The 25,769-nt window shown below is 42.2% G+C and overlaps 1 protein-coding gene across 2 annotated transcripts; it reads left to right on the top strand.

Moving 5' to 3' along the window:
- The first annotated feature begins 1,602 nt into the window (after window positions 1-1,602).
- LOC133507080 (proline-rich transmembrane protein 3) lies at window positions 1,603-25,712 on the top strand. Of its 2 annotated transcripts, XM_061831698.1 has the most exons (5): window positions 1,603-1,714; window positions 2,477-2,634; window positions 14,507-15,266; window positions 15,350-15,646; window positions 19,731-25,712. In XM_061831698.1, exons 3-5 carry the CDS (start codon window positions 14,561-14,563, stop codon window positions 21,707-21,709), a joined length of 2,982 nt encoding a protein of 993 aa, XP_061687682.1. In that variant the 5' UTR covers window positions 1,603-1,714; window positions 2,477-2,634; window positions 14,507-14,560; the 3' UTR covers window positions 21,710-25,712. The 2 variants fall into 2 exon arrangements, with proteins under 2 accessions (XP_061687682.1, XP_061687691.1); XM_061831707.1 differs by lacking the exon at window positions 2,477-2,634 and having other exon boundaries at window positions 1,633-1,714.
- Window positions 25,713-25,769: the final 57 nt, after the last annotated feature.

Here is a 25,769-nt window from a genome sequence, read left to right on the forward strand (position 1 = left end):
GTGCTGTTAGCGGTAGAGATAATGGGTGTCTATTATCTACTATCAGAATACACAGTGTTGGATTTAGTGACCAAGTGCGTTTTACAGTAGTGATGAACCAGCACGTATCCAGCAATCCAGCACCAATACTTACACTTGAGGGCTCGTTGAAAAAGATGCATTAGCGTGTGTTCGCCTTGAGTTAGGGTTTTGGGTGTAAAATGACGTTGGATGGTTGTTTACGCAGGTGTTTGCTGTTAGCCTGGAGAGGAACGGTGAGCAGTAGTCATCCAAAAAGGACAGTGAATTTTCTCCTAATATGCCTGAACAGTAGTCAACTGGAAACTGTTTTACAACAAAATTGTAACTTCAATTTCAGTTTAAATGAATATGTTTAGCGTAACAAGCAAACAGTTGTGACTATCGACTTGTAACAACATACAGTAATTATACTTCAGAAGAGCGGTTTATTTCTTTAAATTTGCTTTTTTTTTTTTTTTCAAGTGACCCTTCAAAGTGTGGCCAGTTACAACTTGTGCGTCGTGGGCTCTCTGTAGTCGTAATCAGTGTGTGGTCTTCCGAGCAATACAAATGCCATTTTGCAACCAAATACACGGCACTTAAGGACAAGCAAGTATTTTAACTACAGTTCAGTTACATTCAAATTTTAAGTACAATACACTTGCACTTATTTTTTTTCAACTGTTTGTTTTCAAAAATACATAAAAGTATATTTTGTTTACAAAGATAATTAGGTATTGTTTATTTTGCAAGATAGAAAAGCAGTGTTCAAACTGCATACTGTTACAGCAGCTTACCAAAACAATAAATATACCTACTTTTTAGGATCTTAATCGGCTCCTTATAGTTCATGAACACTTGGGTATACTAGACTGCTACATTTCAAAGGTTTCCTTGTATCATAATCATTTTTATCTCTTTTTTTTTCACAACATTGGAGCAAATGAGCCTGGGACATGGTTGAAGTTTGACATTGCTATGCACTACATTGACGGAATGCGAATGGCAATAAGCGGCATAAAAGCCCTTTCACCCTGCACTTGGCAAAGCATCTGACGCCCTCGACTTTTCCATTCATTGTGTTTGTACTCGGGGGACATCAGCGCATTTTGACATGACGCCGAGTGTCTGCTGCTGCTCAGCCTGCCGTCATTGGATTGAAAAATATTCTATTCCAGAGCATTGACACAGTGACGTCAAAAAGATCCTCCAGTGGGGGTGGGGATGGCTGATTGATTTCTGACTACTATTTTTAAGGACTTGTACCGGTACTTTAAACAGCAAAGGAGAAATGGAGGAAGCAAAATAATTGCGGTGTCCCACTATTCCGAACTTTGGGCCAGTGGAAACTGAATACAGTATGCCTTGAACTGGGAGTTGGAAGTGTGACATCCATCCATCCATTTTCTTAGCTGCTTATCCTCACAAGGGTCGCAGGGAGTGTTGGAGCCTATCCCAGCTGTCAACGGGCAGGAGGCATGTACACCTTGAACTGGATGCCATCCAATCGCAGGGTACATAGAGACAAACATCCACACCCACAATCACACCTGGGGACAATTTGGAGTGTCCAATTAATGTTGCATGTTTTCGGGTGTGGGAGGAAACCGGAGTGCCCGGAGAAAAAACACCTGGCACAGGGAGGGCTGGGATTGAACCCGCGTCCTCTGAACTGTGAGGCCAATGCTTTCTCGCTGCTTCACTGTGCTGCCAGGTGCCAAACAGTTTTCCATATTTAACTTGGGGATGATGGGCGATCAAATCAGACTAAAGCTTATATTTACATGTCGCATATTCATGAGAAATCTGACCACCTCGATTAGCAGGCAGAAAGACGAATGAAAATAGCTTGAAAAATGATATTTTGTGCATTTCTCACCAAATTATCTTGGAAACCCAATAAAAGGACATCACTGATTATTTAAAAAAATAATATATATATATATATATATATATATATATATATATATATATTGCAGGAGGTCCTTTATGTTGGTCATAGAGTGATACTTGGAGAGTTAAGTTTTTTGTTTTTTTCGGGATTTTTTACTGGGTGGTACTTGGTGTCAAAAAATTTAGAACGACTATCAATTGCTGTGCTGTTTTTATTTATTCAGAACGTGACAGGAAAGTGGTGGTTGCGAGAGTTTGGATTGGATTGATAACCTTTCAATTCACTTGACAAAGCAGTAATTTGAGTTACGATCTTGCTTACGGAACGCGTTAAATGTGCAAGTCAAGGTACTCTTGTAAACTGTGACGTCACGACGAGCGTGCCAGGCAACTGCGTGAGTCTGTAGTTGATTAGGTTGCGTAATGTGTAGGCTGCGGGCTCCATGGTGAGCAATCGCGTTTTCTCTGCTTCTACGAGAGGGGGGGGAGTGGACACTGGACAGTCAGTCGGACTTATGGAGCGTTGCAGCGTTCGGGAGGAGGGGGGCGTCTCTTTGTGGCTTACTCCGGTCCTCCTCATTAGCTCACTGTGGAGCCGGTTGGGCGCAGCACAGAGCGGCGTGCACTTCTTTCCTCTTCCGACTGCTCCAGTCAGCACCGGCGGATTATGGACACTTTCGCCGCAGCTCTCACGTCCTAACCGGGGTCGTGCAGCTGATCGAGGAGCCGCATAAGCAGGAGGTACGTCAAATGTTTATTGTGGGGGCTCTGCGGTGCAGCGTCACTTTGCGCAGTGCTACACCGTGACTAAGCGTCGTGGCCGTAGTAGTACATGTCCAATTCCCACACTGGGAACATTTTACCCGTCTTTTTGGACCGGTGGGACAACACGTTGCACTGTGTGGTGGCTTAATTAATTGTTCCTCGATGAATGGTAATAATGTAAAAATGATATCTTCGTAGAAACAAATTAAATATTAATATTTTAGGTGCTAGGAATGAATGAAGTACAAACCAGTGGTAGACGTGCAGTTGACCATTTAAAGAAAAAAAATAGTTTTGATTGATCCTGTTTCGTAAATGGAGTGACACCTTGAGTTACGAGTGTCATTCCTTCCATGATCAAGCTCCTAACTCAGTGCACTTCTATGCCAAATCAGTTTCCTTATTGAATTTAATTGAAATGCAATAACCCCCAGGTGTTCAACTCAGTGCCCCGGGGCCAAATCTGCCCCCTCCCATCATTTTATGTGCTCCCTGAAAGCCGAACATGCGTGATTCTTGATAAAATCCCCACCAAAATTTTAAAACTGTCATGTCTTTAAGGGGCGTAGTTAGCGAGTGACGTCAGGTGCTTAGTTTGCGTTAACCTGCCATATCGTCCTTGTGGGTGTTTTCAATTTTGTTTTTGTGTGTTTGACTGTTTGTTCCATCCAAACATAAACTGCAAGCCCATCAACCCCTTTTTTTTCCCACATCACTCAGTGACTGCATACTTGAAGCTGCTACACAAAGCAGGGGGGAAAAAAATCAACCAAGCGACAGCTTGTAACTCTAAAAACTGCGACTAATATATTTAACATTATTAACAAGGGAAGAAAGCATTCTCACAAATCTTCCAGTCATGTTTTAAAGAATAAAAACAAGTTAAGAGTTAATCAATACAACCTCCGCTTGTTTGCGCCCATTAGTGCACTTCTTTGCCTCAGTGTGTGATTGGTCAATAAATTTGACATCTGAGAATAAATTAATACCATAGATAGATGGTTAATTAGTGATACTCTGACTTGAGAGTGCCTCACTTCTGAGTTTTGCGAGGGGAAAATGCAAAAAAAAGTAATTTGAGAGGCTGATAAATACTTTTTCACAGCCTTGTACATATGATTACCAAGGCAACTATCAAACACATTTCTCTGAAAAAGATTATGAAGATTACAAAGGCTTGATTTTAAAAAAAAAAAAAAAAAAAAAAAAAGTTCTCGTATCATTTAAGGTGGGCATTTGGAAATTATGTGATAATGAGGGTGTGTCTGCGGAATATTGTAACACTTGCTCTATTTTATTTCTCTGAAACGGTATGTATTGCTGAAGAATATGGACTTATTGCAAATGCCATTTTCTGTTTGTAGTGTGCTATGATTACAATAGGCCCTGCAGTAAGATTTTCCTCATCCGTCTTCTATTCCACTATATCAGTTTGAGAAGGGTGTTGGTTTACGACTTAGTCATGCTGGTGGGTGTTGAAATCTCCTTGGCTACCAATTCCAGGTCAAATGAGCAGGATGTTGGGAAATGAAACCCAGCACAGCCCACATGCATTTAAGAGACATTGTGTATGTTTCTTTTGAGAGCCCATTGAAATGGAAACTAGATCGTGGATGGATTCTGTCAAAGTAGCAGCGGTAAAGGATTAGAAAGAACATATTAGTTGAGTGTAATGAGGACTATGGGATTGCTTTCTTTGTCACATCTTCCTTGAGTCTCAATTTTAGCCAGCAGCCTCTTGGCTTTCGTTAAACTGAAAGAGGAACCAAATTTGTCCAAGTAATAACCCACGAAGTTAGAACTGCATGAGAGCAGCAGGGGTGGAAATAGTTAAGCTAGCAAAAAGTGGACCAGTACCTTTGTGTTTGGGTCACACCAACAGATGGGCAGCATATTGTATTTGCGTGCAGTTACAACACGGCCACACACTGGTTTGTCTGGGAACAACATGGTGGAGGATTCATGTGTACCCTAGTCAGGAATATTTGACCACATTCTGCTGTGAGAGGAAACTGGGCCAATGTGCTACTGGACGTCAGGCAGACAGAACCCGCCAGATGAACTCAATTCGGAAGAAAAACAACACACCCTGATCCACTGGCAGGACAAAAAGCCTTCATCGCTCCTCCAACGGAGCTCAATAAAGATTTACAGCTTGCTTCTCCGGTCGGCTCAAGGACAAGTTGGCTTTTGAGCAAAGACTGTTACAGAAGCTAGCCAAGCCTTTGTATTGAGTTGCATGCACTTTTACAAAAATAAGGGCTTGCCGCGGACTCCATCAAAGTTTCTTGCCAGAACTCACAATCTTAAAATGTCACAACACTGAGAAACATTATTCATGATTAGTAGATCAAGAAACCACAATCCCGCACAGCATTAAACAAAGTCCAGGACTTGTAGCTGGTCTGTAGCTTGCGTATCAAGAAGTTAAGTAAATGTATCACAAAGATTTAATAGCTAATCTTTGCCACACAACCCTTCAATTCTTTTGCTTCATGCTGTTACAGGCCATCACTTGAAGACTTGTGATGTGGGTAGTGACAGGAATTGGTGGTTGCATATGATTTAGCGGCTGTTTAGCGCGGTCACTTGTGGTGCATCACTAGGAATGTGGGCCCACCTGAACATACCCTTTCTTACTGTGTATATGGGAATGTGTGGTTTAGTGTTTGATTTGAAACATGAAAGAAAGAATGCAAAAACATTCATCAATTTTCCTTATTCAGTTGGTGTCCATGATTGTCTTTTCCTTAAAGGGTCCATATTTTGGCTGTTAAGACCGCTGTAGAGTGACTCTAACATGGATTTAGTGTAACGGTGTCAATTTCCGTCCATCCATTTTCCAAGCCGCTTATCCTCAAAAGGTTTGCGGGAGTGCCGAAGCCTATCCCACTCAACTTTGGGCAAAAAGCAGACTACACACCCTGAACTGGTCACAGTTTGGAAGTTAGTGAACAGTTAACACTGTGTTTGTCTACAGTAACCCATGTAGACTGTTAAACAATACTCACAAGTGTATATACTCTTTCCTCTACAAAAATAATTAACGTTGCTGCAGTTTACGGAGTCATTTCAAACATTTGTGAAACTCTGAGTCTGTCCAAGTTGAACAAGACAAAACAAGCTCCAGTCAATTTGTTGTAATCCACAAACTGTCATCGATGTATGTATTTGTAATGTAGTGCTGTTTTCTGTATTAATAAACACATTACAGATGTTTTTGGGGAGACTGGAGCGCATTTCTGTGCATCTCGATGGGGAAAGATGATATTACAATATTAACTCAACCAGAGATTGAGGGTTGGCGTATTTAGCTTTTTGGCCCCTACATAGAGGAGAAGGTGAATGTAAGCAGATGACCATTTGCTCGTAAAAGTGGGTTAACCCCTGAAAGTTTTGTGTTGTAACTCCAACCCCATCCCCGCCGCCTATGATGGCTACGACCCCCGGTAGACAATGAAGTATTCTAGAAAACCGTTCTGTGGCCAACATGACAAATCAATATTTGCAGGCTGTGCTCTGCGTGGGTGTGAATGTGCAAATGTGGGGGAATCGAACCGCGCCACCCTCCACGCTGAACCTCGGCCTTTGATCTGAGGGTCCAGCATCAGTCAAAGATGTCATTGGGCTTAGCACTTTTAAGATGGACATCCGTTTTGGCTGGGGATCAAAGGCAAGCACTATCGGTTCTGCATGGAGTCTCCGCTTGACCAAGGGCACGCACGGCCTTGCTGGGTGGGAGGTACCAGATTCTACACCTCCTCCAAGAAGTGGAGCACCATGAGAAATGCATCTCTAACCGACTTCGGACTGTTATAAAAGCTCGAAAGGTCCCTGGGGGGATAATTGGGCATCAACTCTGCTAACAAGCTGTAAAAATCAATTATTATTTATTCTTCTGGATTTAAAATGACGTCACATAAACTGAATTATTCGATGTGTTTTGAAGACTAAATTTGTAAAATAAATAGGAGGAAGCAGGAGAATATTATGGAGTCAATCCACATGTTATTCCAAGGTGAGGAATTTTTTAACGGTCATACCCGGGACCTCCCCCACTACGTCCACATACCAAGATAACCGCACATACTCACCCTCCCATTTCCCCACTCTATGTGTTTCCCGCTGTGCATACGTTGCTTCGCAGCCTCATGTGTCCACCTACATACTGTAAGGCAGTGCAAACAAATCGTACATCTGGGTGGCGAGTGTTCCGGCCAGCAGGAATACTAAAGTGCAGTCTTTCTGCTGAGGAACCATTTAACACAGCTACTTTACTCCAGTTTTGTTCGATTTCTCCTCTCTTATTCCTTTCTTTTTACCTGAAACATTTTAGATCGCGTTTGCAAGGGTCCGCTCGTCTCCTTTCCCATTCTCCATGAAACAGCTCTTCCTTTTAATCGACTTCTTCCCTGACTTTTGACTCTTAATCCCACTGCAATTGCGATAAAAGAGCACGTGGAGTCATCTTGGGTGATGGGCACTTGGCGACACACATACATGCAAAATCCCAATGCTTTTCAAATGAAGTGTTGTTATTTAATACTGTACCTTATATAGAGAGGAGCATCGCTATAGTGAGTGTTGGATGCAGTGTTGGAGGAGGAGCGTTGCTCTGAAATTTGTTTAGTAGTGCATGAAACAAAGATCCCCATGGGATAAAGCATCACCAATCATCCGCTTTTGTTGGGCTCATAGAGTAATGTTCTAGCATTTCCGTTAATCATGCCTGCAATTTTATCACTCTGAGACCAAATTAATTACATACATGTTCTGAGGTATATGCTGCTATCGTTCAAATTTCAATAGAAATGTAAATTTTGCTATAAACAATCTCTCATTCTGTTTTTGTAGTTAAAATAGAACAGCCTTGTTTTATGGAAAACATTTTCTGTTGAAAGTTATAAATCTCAGTTCTATTTGTCTGGACTACTACTACTACTACTACACTATTTTCACTAAATGCAAAAATAAAACTGAGGCACAACGGACACTGTTTTCTCTTGTTTTTCTGGACAAATGAACTCCCGAGGACAACAAATTAGTGTAGCCCTAGAAACTTCCCCTGCAATGAAGAACATTTCTGCTGCACACAAGAAAAAGAACATTTCCCCCAAATCTTCCACGCACACCCCACCTCTCCTTCTGCACAGTTCCACATGAACTAAAAATGACTACTTCTTTAAATATATTAGTGTAGACATGACATCAATACTGCGATGATTAAGAGATTAGCACCTGTTGTGGTACCACGTCATGTGATCAAGTAAGGGATCGTGTAATCCTCCGTGTTTGGTTGATTCAATATTAATATTAAGCATTTCCTGTTCTGGATGAAGAGCATATTGTGCAAGAGAGAGTGACGACATCTCCACAACATGGACGCCCCCCTCTGTAAGTGAATGAGCATAATAATTTGTTCTTTGGGCTCCAGGGGACCAACATGATTTAAAAAAAAAAAAATCCTCAGACTGCCTGCACCCATCTGCCTACTCCCGACGGACTGGCACAAAGAGAGCCAATGTGAGATTTCCCTCTCTTTATGCATGAAATATATTCATATCGGAACTTTCGATCCACACGCGTTATCCTGGCACAGACAAAAACATCCTGGAGATTTCGTAATTCTTTCAAGACTCTCTTATCTCACTCACGTATACAAACGCCCTGATACATGTTGGAGTGCTTTGGAACAAGACACTGACGTGCTTATTAAAAGCCATTTCTCAATGGTGGTGGTGTTTGTTTGGCTGCCTGCCTGCGTGTACCTGAATGGAAACCTCACCAAAGTGGGAATGGAATGTCTTCGTCTTGTAACAGCACACACTGTATAAACCAGCGGTTCTTTGACTTCTTGGAAGTAACGAACCCGACAGTTTCATTGCTGCATTGACTGAACCCTTTGTCATTGCATCGTTTTTTTTTATTTTTATATTTTTCAAATTTGACTGTTCACGGTTAAAATGGATAAAAACAAAACGTGAATTTCATACAAAAAAAAGAAAAACGAGGCTAAGCATCTTGGAAAATGAACGAATGTAAGTGAATATTTTCCTCCATTAATGTGCCTTTTGCTGTTGCCTTATAGAGGCAAATTCAGAAATGCACAGCGATTAACTGAAACGAGAAGATTACCAAAAATAGTTGAAGCAAAATCTCTGCCTCGAAACTTTGCAGTGATTTTTTTTTTTTTCTTTTTTTTTTTTTTTTTCCACATAAACCTGGTGTTACTGCATTAATGCTGTTACTGCAATGGTGGTGAGCCAGGAGGAAAGATTGCGCTTTCAATGGCTTTGCTGAACAAACTATAACAAAATAGCTATTAAATAAACAAGCTTCTATCGAAGCTTCATGCACGTGACGTCACAGTTTGCACAGCGCCATATTGCCGGTCAAACGTAGCTGCTTGGCTGTGCGGGAGTCGTTGAACCGGAGCAGATTTTTCGCAATGCCCAAGACCTATTGTGCTCTTTGTTGTCACAATAGACGAGACAGACATAGATCATTCTATGGAATACCAGCTGAAAAGACGAGAAAAGATCGCTGGATTTCAGCAATTAAATGGGATGGGTGGTTCCCAGCGAAATACACACGCCTGTGTAGCGATCATTTAAGGTAGGAATTATTCTTAATCTCAAATTACCAATTAGTATCTATAATGCCAAATTGACTCATTTGAGAGCAATCCGTATCAAAAAAATAATAATAATAAACAATGTTTACGGAGGTAAGCATGTGGCAGTAATACGCTTCTGTGTACAGAGGAGACGACTCCCTGTCCTAAAATGTTTTTTGTCCAGTCATAGTTAATGAATGCGAATTTGTGTAAAACCAGGGGTCATTTTTTTAAATATTGGCATTTGTATTGAAAAAAACTCAGTGGCTCCAACACTATGTGGGATTTATTGCTGATTGAGAACAGATCCAGCAACAAAGTATTTGTATGCTTTTTTTCTTAAAGTAAAGAAATCTTATCAAACATGAGCATGGATGCTGGAGCAAAGAAGAAGACAAAAACGTATCGCTTTCATATGGAATGGCATGCAGACTTTTTTTTCCACGATGTCATTTTCGGAGTGCCAGTGTAGTGAAATGTGTGGCGGCATTTTTTAACTGTTTATGGAAAATACGACACCGACATTCCACTAAATACCAAGCTGAGAATGAGAAAAGTGAACGAACTAAAATCCCAATTGGCTGCACAGCAGTCACTTTTCACACATCAGAGTTCAACAGCGAAAGCCGCCATTGGTTCCGGGTTCGTCACATCATTGTTAATAACAAGAAGTCCTCCCAAGACGGAGAGATGGTAAAAGAGGCAGACTCATTGTTCCGACCTTTCAAAAATAAGGCGGAAATATCTACGAAAAAAGCTCTACCGCTATCAAGGAGTACAGTTGCACGGCACTGTGAAGCCATGGCAGATGTGTGGAAGGACATCGGAGCTTGTGAGTGTTTCTCACTGCAGTTAGACGAATCCACTGACGTGAGTGACACAGCCCAAATGTGCACTTTCATTCGTGTGGTGTTTAGGGATCATCGTGAACTCAGATAGTTACAAAAAAATTTTATAATTATGTTTAATGGTATCGGATAAAACTGGGTGTCATGCTATAAGACATTGTTTCGTCTCAAAGGAATTAACTTGCAACAATGCTCTGTTTGACCGGCAATATGGCGACGTAAACAAAAACCGTGATTTTATGACGTAGGTCTACGAGCTCTATTGCCACAACCGCCACGTTAAAAGCAGACTAACGGTTAGCCAGTTCACAGTTATCGTCTAACCTGAGCTCCCAACAGCCAAACTACAAAAGCATTCACTAACTGCACTTTTACTTTTTCAGTAGCCAGCTGCCAACCTTCCAAAGTCACACACACTCAGTGGGGAACTTGATCAGAGTGACCACATGTGCACAACAGTAATTCATGCACCTTGCATGAACATTTTGTGTAATAATGCAAACAAAATTTTCATGGGATTAATTGATGGGATTATCATCAGAACAATCCATTCTAAAAATAGATATATTTGTAGCCCTACTTTGGTCCAACTTTTGTAGTTTCCTGATGGTTCATTCGCTTAGAGTTTGCGTTACTGTCTGTTTCTTTTAATCAGTCTATTCTTCTTGCTCTAAATTTAAACTCTTACACATTGTCCTCATTAGGCTTTCGTTCCTCCATCTGCCTGAAGTACTCCCTCCACTGTCAGTATGACCTCATCACTATCCCATCCCATCCCAACCTTCTTTGCGGTTTCATTGCTGCTTCACCCACCTATCCACTCTGCCCTGGAAATGACTCCACATTTTTAAAATTGCCTTTTTCTACCTCTCTATATTTACCGGTCCAATTCAACAAAGCACTTGCTGTATCTCTTTGCTGGAATTATTCGGGTTGAATTGAAGACAAAAAAAAGGAAAGGAAGGGTGTTGAACTGCACCAGCCAATGAGGCTGGAAGTAGAAGTGACTGAGACAGGAAACAAAATAAACACTGTAGCTACTCTTGTACAGCATTCATTTCTACACTCGTGGTATTTTTCACATGCTGTATTTTTCTACGTGGTTCATTGCACGGTTGTGACTTTCTGACAACTATTGGTGACTTCTCACACGGTGACATTTTTCCACATGTAGAATACCCCCCCACCCCCCCCAAAAAAAAAAATCACATATTGTGAGCTCTTGAGCATAGAAGTTGCATGCTAGCCCACCGTACAAGCTGAGTTGGTTGTCGCAGCTGTGAATGAACCCTAGTTGAGTCACTGGCTAGTCCTCTAAGTGACTACAGACACATACATACAGAATGCAATCGTTTCTGTTCCTAATGTTTTGCGGGGAAGTTTCAGCATGGTCTTGAATTTGCTGCTTGGGGGAATTCTCCCATTGTGAGTCATAAATGGAGCCCAGTGTGAACAAGGGCTGTTTATGGAGGCCATGTGCGAAAATAGGCTCAAATGAGTTTTTGGGAAAAGGAAAGGGACACTGGTATCAGTTGGTTATTTGAGAATTATGTAATTTTGAGAATTGAGATTTGAGGTGTTTCTCTCTCAATAGAAATGAAATATGTGACTATTGCTGCCTATTTGATGATCAGTGACAAATCCTGCAGCATTTTACTTTGGCAATTTTGGGAAAGGCTGTTTCATGAAACTCTTTTTGTGAGTGTGTGTGCGCGTGTGCGTGTGTGTAGGTTTCTGTTTGTTTCAACATGCCCTGTATTGGAAATCACCTGACACATCCCTTTGTGGTGACAATCCATACTGTAAAATACCCAACAGGAGTTTCACTAAGCTCATGAGTCATCATAAAAAAAAAAAACAGTCCAAGAATATTGAATACTAGGGCTCGAAAAAGACGGGGCAATTTATCTATTTTATTCCTCTACAATGGCATTTAGAGCAGTGATTCTCAAGTTGTGGGTTATAGACTGATTTTGTTAGTTTATGAAGGTCTGACATATGAGATTTGGAAGTTATGAACGTCATGCAATTACATTGAAGAAAATAAGTATTTGAACAAACACCCTGCTATATTCCAAGTTCTCCCATTTATAAATCATGGAGGGGTCTGAAATTTTCATTGTAGGTGCATGTCCACTGTGAGAGAGATAATCTAAAAAGAAAAATCCAGAAAAAACAATGTATGATTTTTTTTTTTTTTAAACCATTTATTCTTTTGATACATCTTACTCCCCAAGAGAGGTTGCATAAGGGAGGGCATCTGCCGTAAAAACTGTGCCAAACAAATGTGTGTTCATCTGAGAGGACACGCTGTGGCGACCCCTAACGGGACAAGCCAAAAGAAACTTACTTATTTGTGCGATATAGCTGCAAATAATTATTTGAACACCTGAGAAAAACCAGTGTTAATATTTGGTACAGTAGCCTTTGTTTGCAATTACAGAGGTCAAACGTTTCCTGTAGTTGTTCACTCACAGTGGACATGCACCTACGATGAAAATTTCAGACCCCTTAGTGGGAGAACTTCCAATATAGCAGGGTGTTCAAAAATGTATTTTCTTCACTGTAACTCATTTGCTGGGAGTGTGCTGGAGGGGTTTAAGATTTCATGTGTTCACAATCAATACACACCTCTACCATATCAAGTTTCCACATGGAGCCTATTAAAAGGACGTGTACAGGTGTGCAAACACAGTGCAGGTCAGCCTCTGGCTACCTACATCTTGATAAGTAAAACTCTCTTCTTATCGAAAGAATAAGTGTAATAAGTGTAATAAGTGTAATTTTGTGGACATTTTTTTTTTTGGTCCTACGGATATAATAGTTGAGAACCATTGGTTTAGATCTTGAGCTCAACTAGTCGCTAGAGGTTTGTGGGGTAGTGCTACAAAATAGCAGCAGTTCATCAAGCATTGTGAAATATTTCACCAAAAATGAGACCGGTAGCATAGCGTTTTGCAAACTATATCTATCCTCAAATGTAACTGAAGCAGAAGTGCGATGCACACCAATCTGAAATCTAAAGCTATTTGATGAACAATCTTAACCCTCCCATCAGAGGTCAAGTGGCAACTTCACCAAAAGCCCTCGCCTAACAGAGGAAAGTGGCAGCCATTTACCAGCTTGCTGGTGAATTTCATCAACAATGATATTCGAATTGGGGTACATGGAGAGGGCTTCAGGGAAATGCTTAATTTTTGCATGTATTTATTTATTTTGCCTCGCTATGAAGTCCCATCTCTTAAAGAAATATTGTTGACAGTGACTAATCAAGGTCGTATTCACTTTGATCACATTAGTGTCAACTTGAAAAAAGTTGAAGCCAAGCAACTCTTATGTGGTGCGCTGTCAGAAACTATTTGGAGTACAGTGGTGCCTTAAGATATGAGTGAAGCAATCTACTTTTTTTAAACGCACGCTGTCAATCGGCTAAGAAATTTGGTATATGAGTGCACTACGGTGGAGGGTGATTTCAATTTGCTTCACAACGTGCAGCAATTTGCCAAATTCATCCATTTTCTGTACTGGTTATCCTCACTAGGGTCGTGGGCCTGCTGGAGACTATTCCAGCTATCTTCGGGTGAGAGGCAGGCTCACGCCCAAGCTGGTTGCTAGCCAATCGCAGGGCACGTGTAAAAAAAAAAAAAAAAAACATTCTCGGTCAAAGTCACACCTACAGGCAATCTGGAGTCCTCAGTAAATATACTATGTATGTTTGAGGATGTGGAAGGAAACCGGAACAAGGGGAGAAAACCCAAGCAGGCGCAGGGAGAATATGCAAACTCCACACAGGCGAGACTAGATTCGAACCTCCTAACTGTGAGGCAGATGTGCTAACCAGTCTTTTGGCGAATATAATTTGTAAATATTCTTGGGAAAAGAGACTTCAAGCTGTTAATTGCTCTAAGATGAAGGTACCTGTCAAACACAAAACAAAAAATTACACTTGTAAATGTCCTTATGTCTCATACTGTCCCAGGTGACCAAAGCGCGCACACCAGAATGAGCAGCACAGTGTCCATTGAAGGTCTTTTTGATCCAATTTAGTTATATTGTGGATTTTTTCAAAGTATAATATTATACATTATATTTTTGTCATTAAGAAGCACTACAAAATTATTTCCTTTTCTTGTGGTGGGGGGACTGGAACGGATTAATAACATTTCCAATCTTCTCACTGGAGAAAGATGTCACTTTTTACACATATCAAAGCACATTTGCGATATGAGCTTTGATTTATGAGTGTGGACATAAAAATGAAAGTATACCCCAAGACCCACATGTAGAACAATAGAAAATACTAGAACTATTTCTAGTGGATCAGAACATTGTTTTGCAGTAGAAAATGTAGTGAGTTTTTTTTTTTTTTCTCCTGTACCAACAGAAGGCCAGTATGAGGATGGTGTAACCACAAGAGACACTGCTCACAACTCAGGCCATGGCTTCCATGCCACTTCTTTTTGTCAGCTTCCTCATCTCCTCCCTCCATCCATGTGATGCCCAGGTCATCTTTGGCACATCGCCTTCCTTCTCTCCTCTGGATCTTCCCAAAGAATCTCAACCCACAAAGCAGACCGACAGTTTCTGGTCGTCTTTCCCTCCCACCGTGCAAAGTCCTGTGCCAGCTAAGGTTTCAGTGCGGAATCGGCTGACAATAACATATGCAGAAGACCAAGGGTCAAGAACACACTCGGCTGCCTCTACTATGTCAACTCTTTCTTCTCGGACGCTTAGCGGTGGGAAAAAAATGAGTCGACCCACCATTACTGTGGCCAGGATGGGATCGACAAGTCCGTCACTTAATGGTACTGTGCAGAAGGAAGAAGCCTTGATGACATCTGTGCTCTCTTTACCCTCTGGCAACAAACTGGTGACAGCTAGCAGTGATTTGCAGGGACTCGGATCAGGTAGTACAATGCTGATGCGCGAAAAGGAACAACTTCTCACTCCTATGCCAACGACTACAGATAAAATGGCACAGTATCAACCACACGTGCGGACTAAAATAGCCGTTGTACACAATTCATCTGTGGACACTCAGACTCTTGTGCCTCAAGTGCTGGCACTAACGACAGAAAGTGTATCACGAGCCACGCCGTCTCCCGTAGAAACACAGGCCACACCCCGTGCTGTTGTATTGACAGGTGAGAAACTCCCTTCTATTTAACACTTAAGATTGATTCTGAACTTGCATTTCACAGTCATGTATTTTTTTTCCAATTCTCAGGTGAATTGACACCTCCCACTGACAGAAAACATGAGTCAAGGGTTGCAGGGACTTTAAGCAGACCTTTCACCACAACCACAGTCGGCTCTATTGGAAAAAAAACACAAGCGCCGGGAAGCAAGCAGACTTCTCTTTCAAAGATTGTGACAGAGAAAGAAGCTGCAACAACTGCAGCTAGTCTGCTTACCGCTACCGAATTGGAAGAGGAAACACCAACGAAAGCAAAAACAAAACAAAACAAAAGTGCATATCTGGAGAGAAACACAACAAGCACAACTGTGCAGTCAACACCACCAGGTACGGGAAGAATGTGGACAAAGCGAACCACACAAGCTTGTCGAACGAGTTTGACTATTTTCATACACAGTGATAAACAAAACCTAGTAAATGTAAACCTAGTAAATGTTTCCAAGGAAAGGAAAAAAACATTTTGAGGTAGACAGAGACAGGAGAGTGTAAGCGCAGGAGGCGGCAGAGTGGGACAAAAGGGGGGTGGTGGAGGAACTGGAATCCCTGACATATAAGCACATAAGAGGAAAACTGGTTCAGGTTGAAAAAAAGACTGTTGGCAATACTGAAGCAATAGGTCAGGTGAATGTGTAGTAAAGAAATAAGGTATAGAAACTCGAGAGAATTAAATGAAAAGCGGATGTGTAGAAAACTGAAGTAGCCTAAGAGGTAAAGCACATGGAAAAGGGAAAATGTGACACATGGGCCGATAAACATTGTGTTAATGGCATTGACTCTCACATAGACATCTCTCAGCGTTTTACATCAGGTCATTGCAACATATGCACACAAAATACACTTCAACTGTGCATGTGGCAAGGGGAAGACTCCAGGGTAGAGGTGAGTTAAACATACACAGCTGTGCATTGTGGAATGTGTCCTGTTCACATCCCTTTAAGCAATAAGGTGAGGTGTAGGAAGGAATTCCAACACAAAGAGGTGAATAGGTTTGTGTGTGGTTCAAGTCTAAGGAGAACAAAAGTTAAAGGGCCACTGTCACGAAATGCAAGACATATAGGTCACTTGCACAACTTCAGAGCAAGTGCATTGTGGATAAGAATTTTTTTGTGTGTCGGTCATTTTGGGAGGTTGTAGACAGTTCTTAAAGTTTGTCTACATACCAGCATCGCGTTCATTGTATCTGCCCTTTCTATGGCGTTTTCTAAGTATTTCGAGGATCTGTCGGCTGATCTGAAACCCTACTACAGGCAGAAAATCAGTTTATGTGAGGATCTGGACCCGTTTAGTCTATCGAAGGGTGATTTTGCGACTGAAAAATGTTGGCCGAGAGTGGAATACCGCGACATTGTGAACTACTTGGTGCTTACAACCAACAGCCTTACTAACCAACAGATGAAGGCCTACAAGTCCTTGGAGGCTTACAATTACTTTGTAAGCGGGTGGATTCAGAGTGTCCTCTGCAAAACGTTGTCTGAAGAAAAGGTTTTAATTGTTGCCCGAGTAAGTAACTTGTAATCACCCGGGACAGAGTGCGTAACTCACTGATGTTGTTGTTGTTTCTGCTTAGCCATTATGGCCCTTTCAGGTCCGACAAATCGCACCGATGAGGGAAAAAGATCTATGACAAATAAATATTATACCATCTTTTAAATTTATTTGAAGGAGCATTAAGTAATGTGACAATAATTAAAATGTACAAGGTCTAAATTACTAAGTACTAACAAATTATAGCGTGAATGTCTGTATGTAGCCCTAATAATAATACGAGCCCTAATACAACAGTAGCGGCTTTCTATTTGTTCACATTTGCCTTACTCAAATGTCAGCATATAGAAAGCCGCTAGCTACTGTTGTATTAGGGCTAGCGTGAATGATGCCCTGGTAGGTGGTAGGTGCTACATGCATACTCGTGTTGTTTTTAATATATATACGGTATATTTCCTTCTTAAAAATAATTTGACGTTTACAGACAGTAAACAGACAGCAAACGCACAACACACATTCATACGTTTGTGTCCTAAACTGTAGATGAAAAGCCTGTCACTGGCGGCCGATCTCGATCGGCGGCCGAGTGTGATGTACATGTACATGTAGATCTATCAAACACCGTTAGTCTTGTAATATAAAACACCGCAAACAACACATACATGTAAAAATAGCGTTAGGAGGATATGGTCAAAGTGCAATACTAGGCTTAAACTTACCACTTATGAAGTGATCGCTGCACACACGACTTGAAACTGTGGGACGAGTGTGATCTGCACGCGAGATATTACTGAGCCACTTCGCTTGCCGTTTGCTCGACATTTCTTCTGTTTGGGGTCCTTGGTGCGTAATTATTTTCGGAAATCGGAAAAAACGTCTGTTCCCTTCTTTGCTGAACTTGTTATAGCAGCCAATAACACAACACTTGTGCACCATCGTCTCAGAAGTCAAAAAGAGTCTTATGTAATCTAATGTAACCAGCGAAATGAGACCTCCCAATATGAAAAAAACGGATGTGACGTCACCTGCAAGTAGCCTATAGTATGTTATTAATGAAAAAAACGGCAGCTCACATGGACTCATGCGTTTTTTCACCACAAAGCATGATTTTGATGTATACAGCTTTTTGTAACTCCCGCCATGAAAATCCTCTCGAGGAATTTGTTTTCGAGAAGAAGCAGGAAGTGGCATACATGGCAGGACCGCCCTCAAGTGGACTCGTTTGTTTCTATTAGTTTTACTTCCGGGAAGGTAGCTCGTTGTTCCTTCATGTTAGCCAAAATGACGGCTCGTTGCATTGTTGGACATTGCTTGAACACTTTATTTATTTTTTTCGTATAGACATTGAAGTGAATAATGTTAATAATTAATCTATTTTTCATGACAATATCTATTTTAGAATGTTTATAGAGATGACACTTGACCTTTAAGGAAGTTGGGAGTGAACAATGACTCATTGGGCTTTTGTCTCATTGATGGGTAGGTCAGGTCCTCCAAGACCCTGAGATGGAAAAATTTGATTGCTTCATGCTTCCATCCATCAAGCTCCAAATATGAAGGGGCTTATTTTTCCATAAATTACCCTGTGGCATCACACATTTGTAGTCTCTCAAATTGTCATCCGTCACGGTGCATTCCCAGTGCAGGAACAAAGTGTCAGGAACAAAACATGGGGTTGGACCCAGAATGTGCAACGCACGAGGTCAAGTACAGTTTGGGGAGTGTATTTATTCTATCCAAGGTTGATACACAGGCAGGCAGTCCAAACAGGCAACAGTATCAGAATTAAAAGGTGAAGAGGCAAGGTCGTGAACAAGGGAGGGTAAGGTACACAAAGGATCAAAGGCATGTACTTGGAACAGTGGGAACATGATATTAAGGTACGAACGATATGGTGAAGGACCAGACTACGAGCGTGGCAATATATATCGAGGGTAATTAGTGTGAACAAGAAGCGGGTTGATGTGTCAGCTCACTGGAGCAGGAGTGGACCGGGTCAAGGAAGGACACACCCATGACACAAAGAAATGAAATGGTATGCATTAAAACATGATGATGACAGTTTAAAATCCAACATAATATCCTATAAAATTTTTCTATGTACTAAAATGTTGTATGGCATTATGTAACATGTAGAGCTCATTAATTACATAATCTAAACCAATTAAACAATGTAATTACCAGTTTTCCAATGTAGCTCTGCATTTGTGGTTTAATGACATCATTATGATGATATCATTATAAATCTGAGATTGGTTTTTTTTACAATTTTAATTGAATTATATATATTTTACAATATACATATACTGTACACTGTCCGTCTGCGATAAACAATTTTACTAGAATATCTCATCAGTCCCTGCAATGCCTCAAATTTGTTCCTGTGATCCTGTAAACTGGTATGATTGGGCTTCATTTAGGAGGCTTTACAGTGCTGCGGCTAACATCATGAGGCTCACAATCACAATTGAGGTCTTTTAATTACATTACCTTGTTGTCTTCCTTTGTAGAAATCAAATCACCAGGGTGACGAGCTGCATATCAAATTTGCAACATAATGACGGACTTGATTGAACCAGGTGGTACTTATTTGATAAATGATGGTCATCTACACCACACTAGTAGCTTCAGCATTATATTGTAAATATTTACTTTTTTTTTGACAGTTGGCTATTTTTAGTTGAGCTTTTCTTCATGGATTAAATTAGCGTAATACTTTGTCACGGGAAAATGTTAACCCGTATCATGGACAAGAGTTAGGACAGCACTTTTTTTTAGAATTTAATTTTGAGATGGTGGCGCCGCAAACCAAAGTTTGGCACATCTGCCTCACAGTTCTGAGAACCTGGGTTCATATTCATGATAGTTCAACAATAATAAACAATATGTCACAATTAAAACCAATATATTTTTTTCTTATTTTCAGTGACCTCATCATTTCTGAACACCAGTCTTAGACCAGTCGCCTCTCCAAGCTTCATTGATCAGAAGAATCATTCCATTTTGTCAGCCGATTCTCACCAAGCTTCCAAGCCGTCCCCTTCTCCCAACTATGAACCCGCTGCAAATGGAAGCCTTATCTACTGGAGTCACCTGAACAGGAGTCTGACTTTTGCATGGGCCCTCCATGTCTACGGTTCAGTAAGCCTTTTCCTGCTCTTGTTTGCCACATCTGCTCTCGGACTCATCTTGTCCCCAAGTTCAAAGTGTCCTCATAGGGGGGCTCTTGCACTGGCCAATGCCCTGTTGTTTCTAGTTGGCGGACTTAGGGCCTCTCTTTTTCTGATTGATCCCTATGGGACACAAAAGATCCTCCCTCGTTCAGCAGTTGCAGCCATTTACAATTTGCCACTACACTTGCTAGTGTGGACGCAAGCCGCCTTGGCCCTGCTGGCCTTGAGGGTGGCTGGAGTGACAGTGTTACCTTCAACCTTGGAGCGTCCTCCCCTAGTGGCTGTGTTGGCTGTGCTGCAGTGCACTCTGCTGCTGGCAGCAGATCTGCTTTCACCAGCCCTGTCGCCTGTGGTGCCTGTCACCCTGCAGGTTCTCTCCTTGTGCTGGGGTCTGGGTCTCTGTATAGGATTTGTCTTCTATCTCTTTCCACGTATACGTTGCCCTCCCATTCCTCACCCTGGAGTTGCTGAAGAGGCCAGGAGAAAGGGTTGGACGGGGAGCAGAAGAGAGAGGATGATTTTTGGAAAGGTGCTGGCAGTTTGTGCCGTTGTTGGAGTCCTGTGCTGTGGGCTACATGTTCATGCTACCCTTTGGCTCTATGGACTTCTAGGGGACTGGATGAGCTTCAACTGGGGCTGGTGGCTGGTTCATTTCTGGGCCAGACTCCTGGAGCTGACCTGGGGATTGTGCCTCCTTTTTTTAGCGTCATGGGTTTTCTGGAGGCCCCAGTGTTGCAGAGGAAGAGATGATGGGGGAGCAGGAGATGGAATAACAGCAGGAGACATGCCATCCCCTGGCCATTCTGGGGGCTCAACTTATAGACACACGTGCTGGTCAAAGATAGTTCAGAGTCTGACAGGGAAACCTTGCAGAAAATCTGATTGTAGCGGAGTTGGAGGAGGAGGGCAAGCAGATATGCCAAACAATTGGGCTGGCCAGGAACGTTCTGGAGTTGACATCACAAAGACTCTTATCAGGAACAATAATCATGATCAAACAGCTGCTCCACCAGAGTGGATCAAAGATAGCAACCGAGTATGCAACCACAGGGGCACTTCAGCAGAGCGTGGCATATGTGATGGCTCTGCAGGTTCACTGCTCAGACTACAGGCACTAGGACTGACACCACAGCACTCAGTCACTGGAAGTCTGGATCCGGATAGGGAAACATCTCTCTCCATGTGTGAGTTTGATCTCCGACCCCCATCTCCCATTAACCTCACCCGCAGCATCGATGAAGCACTGCACCGAGAGCACCTGGTCGAAGGTGGTAGCTTGTTCCATTCATTTAACCAAAATTCGCAATCCCCCTCCCCTGGGTCAGGAGTCAGTCCAGGGCCTTGGCTGCGCAGGAACAGTGACCCTCAGTTTTCTGAGAGCAGTGAGGCGCCTACCGAGTCCTCCATGCCTCTGGGGGGCAGCATTCTCAGCAGTGTACCAAGCAGGCAGGTGACTGCTCCACCCACACCATCCCACCAGGGTCACAGGTGGGCCGGTAATGAGGCAGGAAACGTTCCCTCGTCAGTGTCCTGCCCTGTGTCACTTCACCCCTCTAGATTATCAACGGGACATCTGGGGGAGGATGGAGTTGATGACACACGACCTTTCATCACACCGGACTCTGACCAGGGTCGAGGGAGAGCTGTGAGGCCCGTCGGTTCACGTAGTTACCTGGAGGTCAGCCGACGTGACGACTCTGCCAGTGTGAGCAGTGAAATTATTGACTTATGAACTAAGACTTAGCCATGAGAACCAAGGCCCTGGCGACACCAACATTTATCTTTTGCAAAGAAAACAATAATTGAAATGTAGCTATAAAACATCTTTCCATGCATCCAATTTCTATAGTGGTTGTTGTCGCTTGGGTAACTGTTGAGCTGGAGCTTCTCCCAGCTGACTGGTCGCCAGCCATTTGAAAGCATTCACATTCACACCAGTAGACAATTTAGAGCGGGGTCGCCAAGGCGGTGCCCACGGGAGCATGGTTGCCTGTTAGGACCACTAAAGGCGCCCCATGAGGCATGTTCTAAAAAATAGCACATGTCACAAATCATTATTATTTGTGCTTTAAATTTTAAACCTGACATGCTTACATTAATGAAAAATTTTAAATTGTGTCGCATAGTATAAAAGAAATAAATATTTTATGTATTATGACCACAGACACAGACGTTTGCCACAACAGGTCATGTCGTCAGTCGTACGATTCCTACTGACGAATCAGCCCTCAGCCTCAAAAATGTTGGTGGCCCCTAATTTAGAGTTTTCAATAAACCGAACGTATGTTGGTAGGATGTGGGTGAGAAACCAAACAAATTTCACATAGGAACGGCGGAGCAGAGATTCAAATCTGAAGAGAGAGAGGAGTTGCTAACCACTAACTCACTATGCTGTCAAACTACAAAAAAGAGTCACCAACAGTAGTGCCTTGAAATACAAATGTAATTTTTTCCATGACTATGCTATCACAATACATTCAGCTATTGAATCTTCTTTCCCCATTTAAATGAATAGTAATGCAATCTGTTCCAGTCCTTATTTAAAAAAAAAAAAAAAATCAAAAATATGTTCTATTAATGTCTTTTCAAAAGAAAAAGAATACATTCAACAATATTGTACAATATCAAAACACAGAGTCAGCCCCATAACAGTTACTGTTCACCTAACCTGCGAACACAGAAAATGCAATCGGAAAACAACTTTTCTCTAATGTATAATGTTCTTTTGTGGGGTCTATTGGCACTTACCAAACCACATTGCTGCTACTAACTGATATTCTACTTCCACTGCAAGGAAACCAATGTGGTTTGATGGTGGCCAGATGTTGTGAAGTGAACTGCCACCATCTAACGGTCTAGGTTTAGAGTGCGCTTGAATCTCAATCGCAAATTTTGCTAATTTGTCAAAACAAAACAAAAATGGTCAAGTGACTGATTGACCAATACATACATCAAGGCACTTGTCTTTCAAGACACCACTGTCTCTTTCTTGTTGTTTCTGCAATAGATGTGAATATATACAGTATCCATCCATCCATTTCCTTCTGCTCATCTGAGGTTGGGTCGCAAAGGCAGTAGCTTTAGCAGGAGCTCTTCCGAGGAGATCCCCAGTAACCGGAGAGATGTAATCTATGGAAGTAAATAGGTGCCACCAGGATTTTAATTTGAAATGCCACAGAAAACAAGATTTTAATTTGAAATGTAAAGTCATCACATTTTCAATAGTATTTCAGTGTAACTTTTCTATGTTAACAATTCAACTGGCTACAATTCGCTGTCTGAAATTCACCGTCTGTGCCACAAGGCAGGGTTACTTCAGGTCAGAACCGAACACTCAGCCAATCGCAGTTACACTTTCTTCGTCATATACTAAAAAAGCTGAAATGGATTGGCTGGCTGTTTGGTTCTGACGTGAAGTAACCCTGCCTGGTGGCACAGACGGTGAATTTTAGACAGCGAATTGTAGCAACTATTCAAAACGTGATCACTTTACATTTCAAATTTAAGTACTGTTTTCTGTGGCATTTCAAATTCAAATCCTGGTGGCACTTATTTACTTCCATAGTAATTTCTCCACCGTGTCCTGCGGTGTCCCAAGAACACCTCACCAGTGGGGCGTCCGGGAGGCATCCCAAGCAGATGCCCAGGCCACCTCATCTGGGTCCTCTCAATGTGAAGGAGCAGCGGGTCTACTCTGAGGCCCTCCGAGTTACTGAGCTTCTCACCCTATCTCCAAGGGAGAGCCTGTACACCCTGCAGAGGAAACACATTTCAGACACTTGTATTCAGGATCTCAGTTGCGCCCCATAGTTTGTGACCCCAGGTGAGGGTAAGAACGTTGATAGACCGGTAAATCGAGAGTTTTGTCTTTCATTTTAACTCCTTATTAACCATAATGGACCAATACAAAGTCTACATTACTGCGGAGCCTGCAACAATCTGCCTGTCAATCTCGCATTCCATTCTTCCCTCACTTGTGAACAAGACCCCAAGATATTTGAACTCTTCCATTTGGGGCAGGATCTCATCCCTATCTTAGAGAGGGCACTCCTCCCTTTTCTGACTATAGTCTCAGATTTGGACATGCTGATTCTCATCCTAGCTACTTCACACTCCAGTGAGAGTTGAAGATTGCAACTTGATAAAGTCAACAGAACCATATCATCTGAAAAAAGTCGGGATGCAATTGGGAGGCCACCAAAGGCCACCTTGGCTGCAGAAATTATATCCATGAAAGTTCTAGACAAAGGTGACAAAGAATAATATTGGCAGAGTCCAACCCTCACTGGAAATTAGTCCAACTTACTGCACTGGCAATGCCGACCAAACTCTGACCCTGGTCAAACGGGGACCGAACAGTCCATATCAGGGGTATCAGCGCCCCATACTCCTGACGCACCCCACACAGGACTCCCAGAAGGACATGGTCAAATGCCTTCTCCAAGTCCACAAAATACTAGAATGCTCGTTGGGCGAACATTGGACGCTTGAGGCCCCTGCTGAGGGTGAAGACCTAGTCCACTCTTCAATGCCCATGACAAAAATCACACTCCTACTCCTGAAGCTGAGATTCAACGTTCCGATGGACCCTTCTCTCTAGCGCAACTGAATAGACTTTACCAGGCAGGCTTGGGAGTGTGATCCCCTGTAGGTGGAAAATACCCTCCAGCCCACCTTCATAAAAAGGGGGACTACTATCCCACTCCACCAATCCAGAGGCACTGTCCCCGACGTCCATGCAGTGTTGCAGAGGCGTGTCAAACAGGACAGCCCCACAATATCCAGAGCCTTTAGGAACTTTGGGCAAATATCATCCTCCCCCATGGTCTTTCCACCAAGGAGCTGTTTAACCACTTCGGTGACCTCCACCCCAGAGATAGGAGATCCCGTCTCAGAGACCCCAGATTCTGCTTCCTTTTGGGAAGGTGTGTCAGTGGAATGGAGGAGGTTCTTGAAGTATTCTCACCAGCGCCTCACAACATCTTAAGTTGAGGTCAGGAGGGCCCCATCCTCACTATACAGTGTTGATGGTGTGTGTGTGTGTGTGTGTGTGTGGTGTGTGTGTGTGTGTGTGTGTGTGTTTATGAGAGACTGTGGAGAACACACCTAATTTCCAGTTCTATGAATGGTTCCTCTGTGGGTCACTGCTGATTTGTATTGGGGGCTCATTAGTGTTCCTATTAAAATGGATCATCAAATCATTGCCTGGAGACATTGCTCAACATCATAATTGTTATGGATGGGAGGCAAGCTTTTGCTTCTCTGTGTATATCAACAATAGTGACTTCATTTCATTTGGTCCTGTGAATTTTCATTTCAATGTTCCTTTGTCATGTAAAATGTGCCACGTATTATTTTTGCTTTGTTTTGTATTGGTAATCGTTCTGTAAACCCACAGCCTATCATCTTGAACATGCTGACTCAACAATTTTTAAGCTCTTAATATGCTGCCGCTGTCCTGCCTGCTTGGGTACTGACACCATATTGAAGTAGTAAACAACAACCACAGTTGCACCTGCTATAATATGTAGTACAGGCAGTTCGTGCTTACATGCTAATTGTAGACAATTATCATGACTGGGTGATCTCAATGCCGGTGATTGCGTTTTAGGTTAGGAATGTTGAATTTCAACCTGACACAGGTTTCCAGGACAGAACCAGTTAAAAAATAAAAAAAAATGTCTTGCCATGAACTCATGAACGCAGCACTTAATTTTTCATCAAAGCACCAGACTGAAGTATTTTACTACTCAAGATAAAAGTATCTTTTGAATATATTATATAGATGCAAC

This window comes from Syngnathoides biaculeatus, chromosome 2 (genome assembly GCF_019802595.1).
Source record: "Syngnathoides biaculeatus isolate LvHL_M chromosome 2, ASM1980259v1, whole genome shotgun sequence".
NCBI lineage: Eukaryota > Metazoa > Chordata > Actinopteri > Syngnathiformes > Syngnathidae > Syngnathoides > Syngnathoides biaculeatus.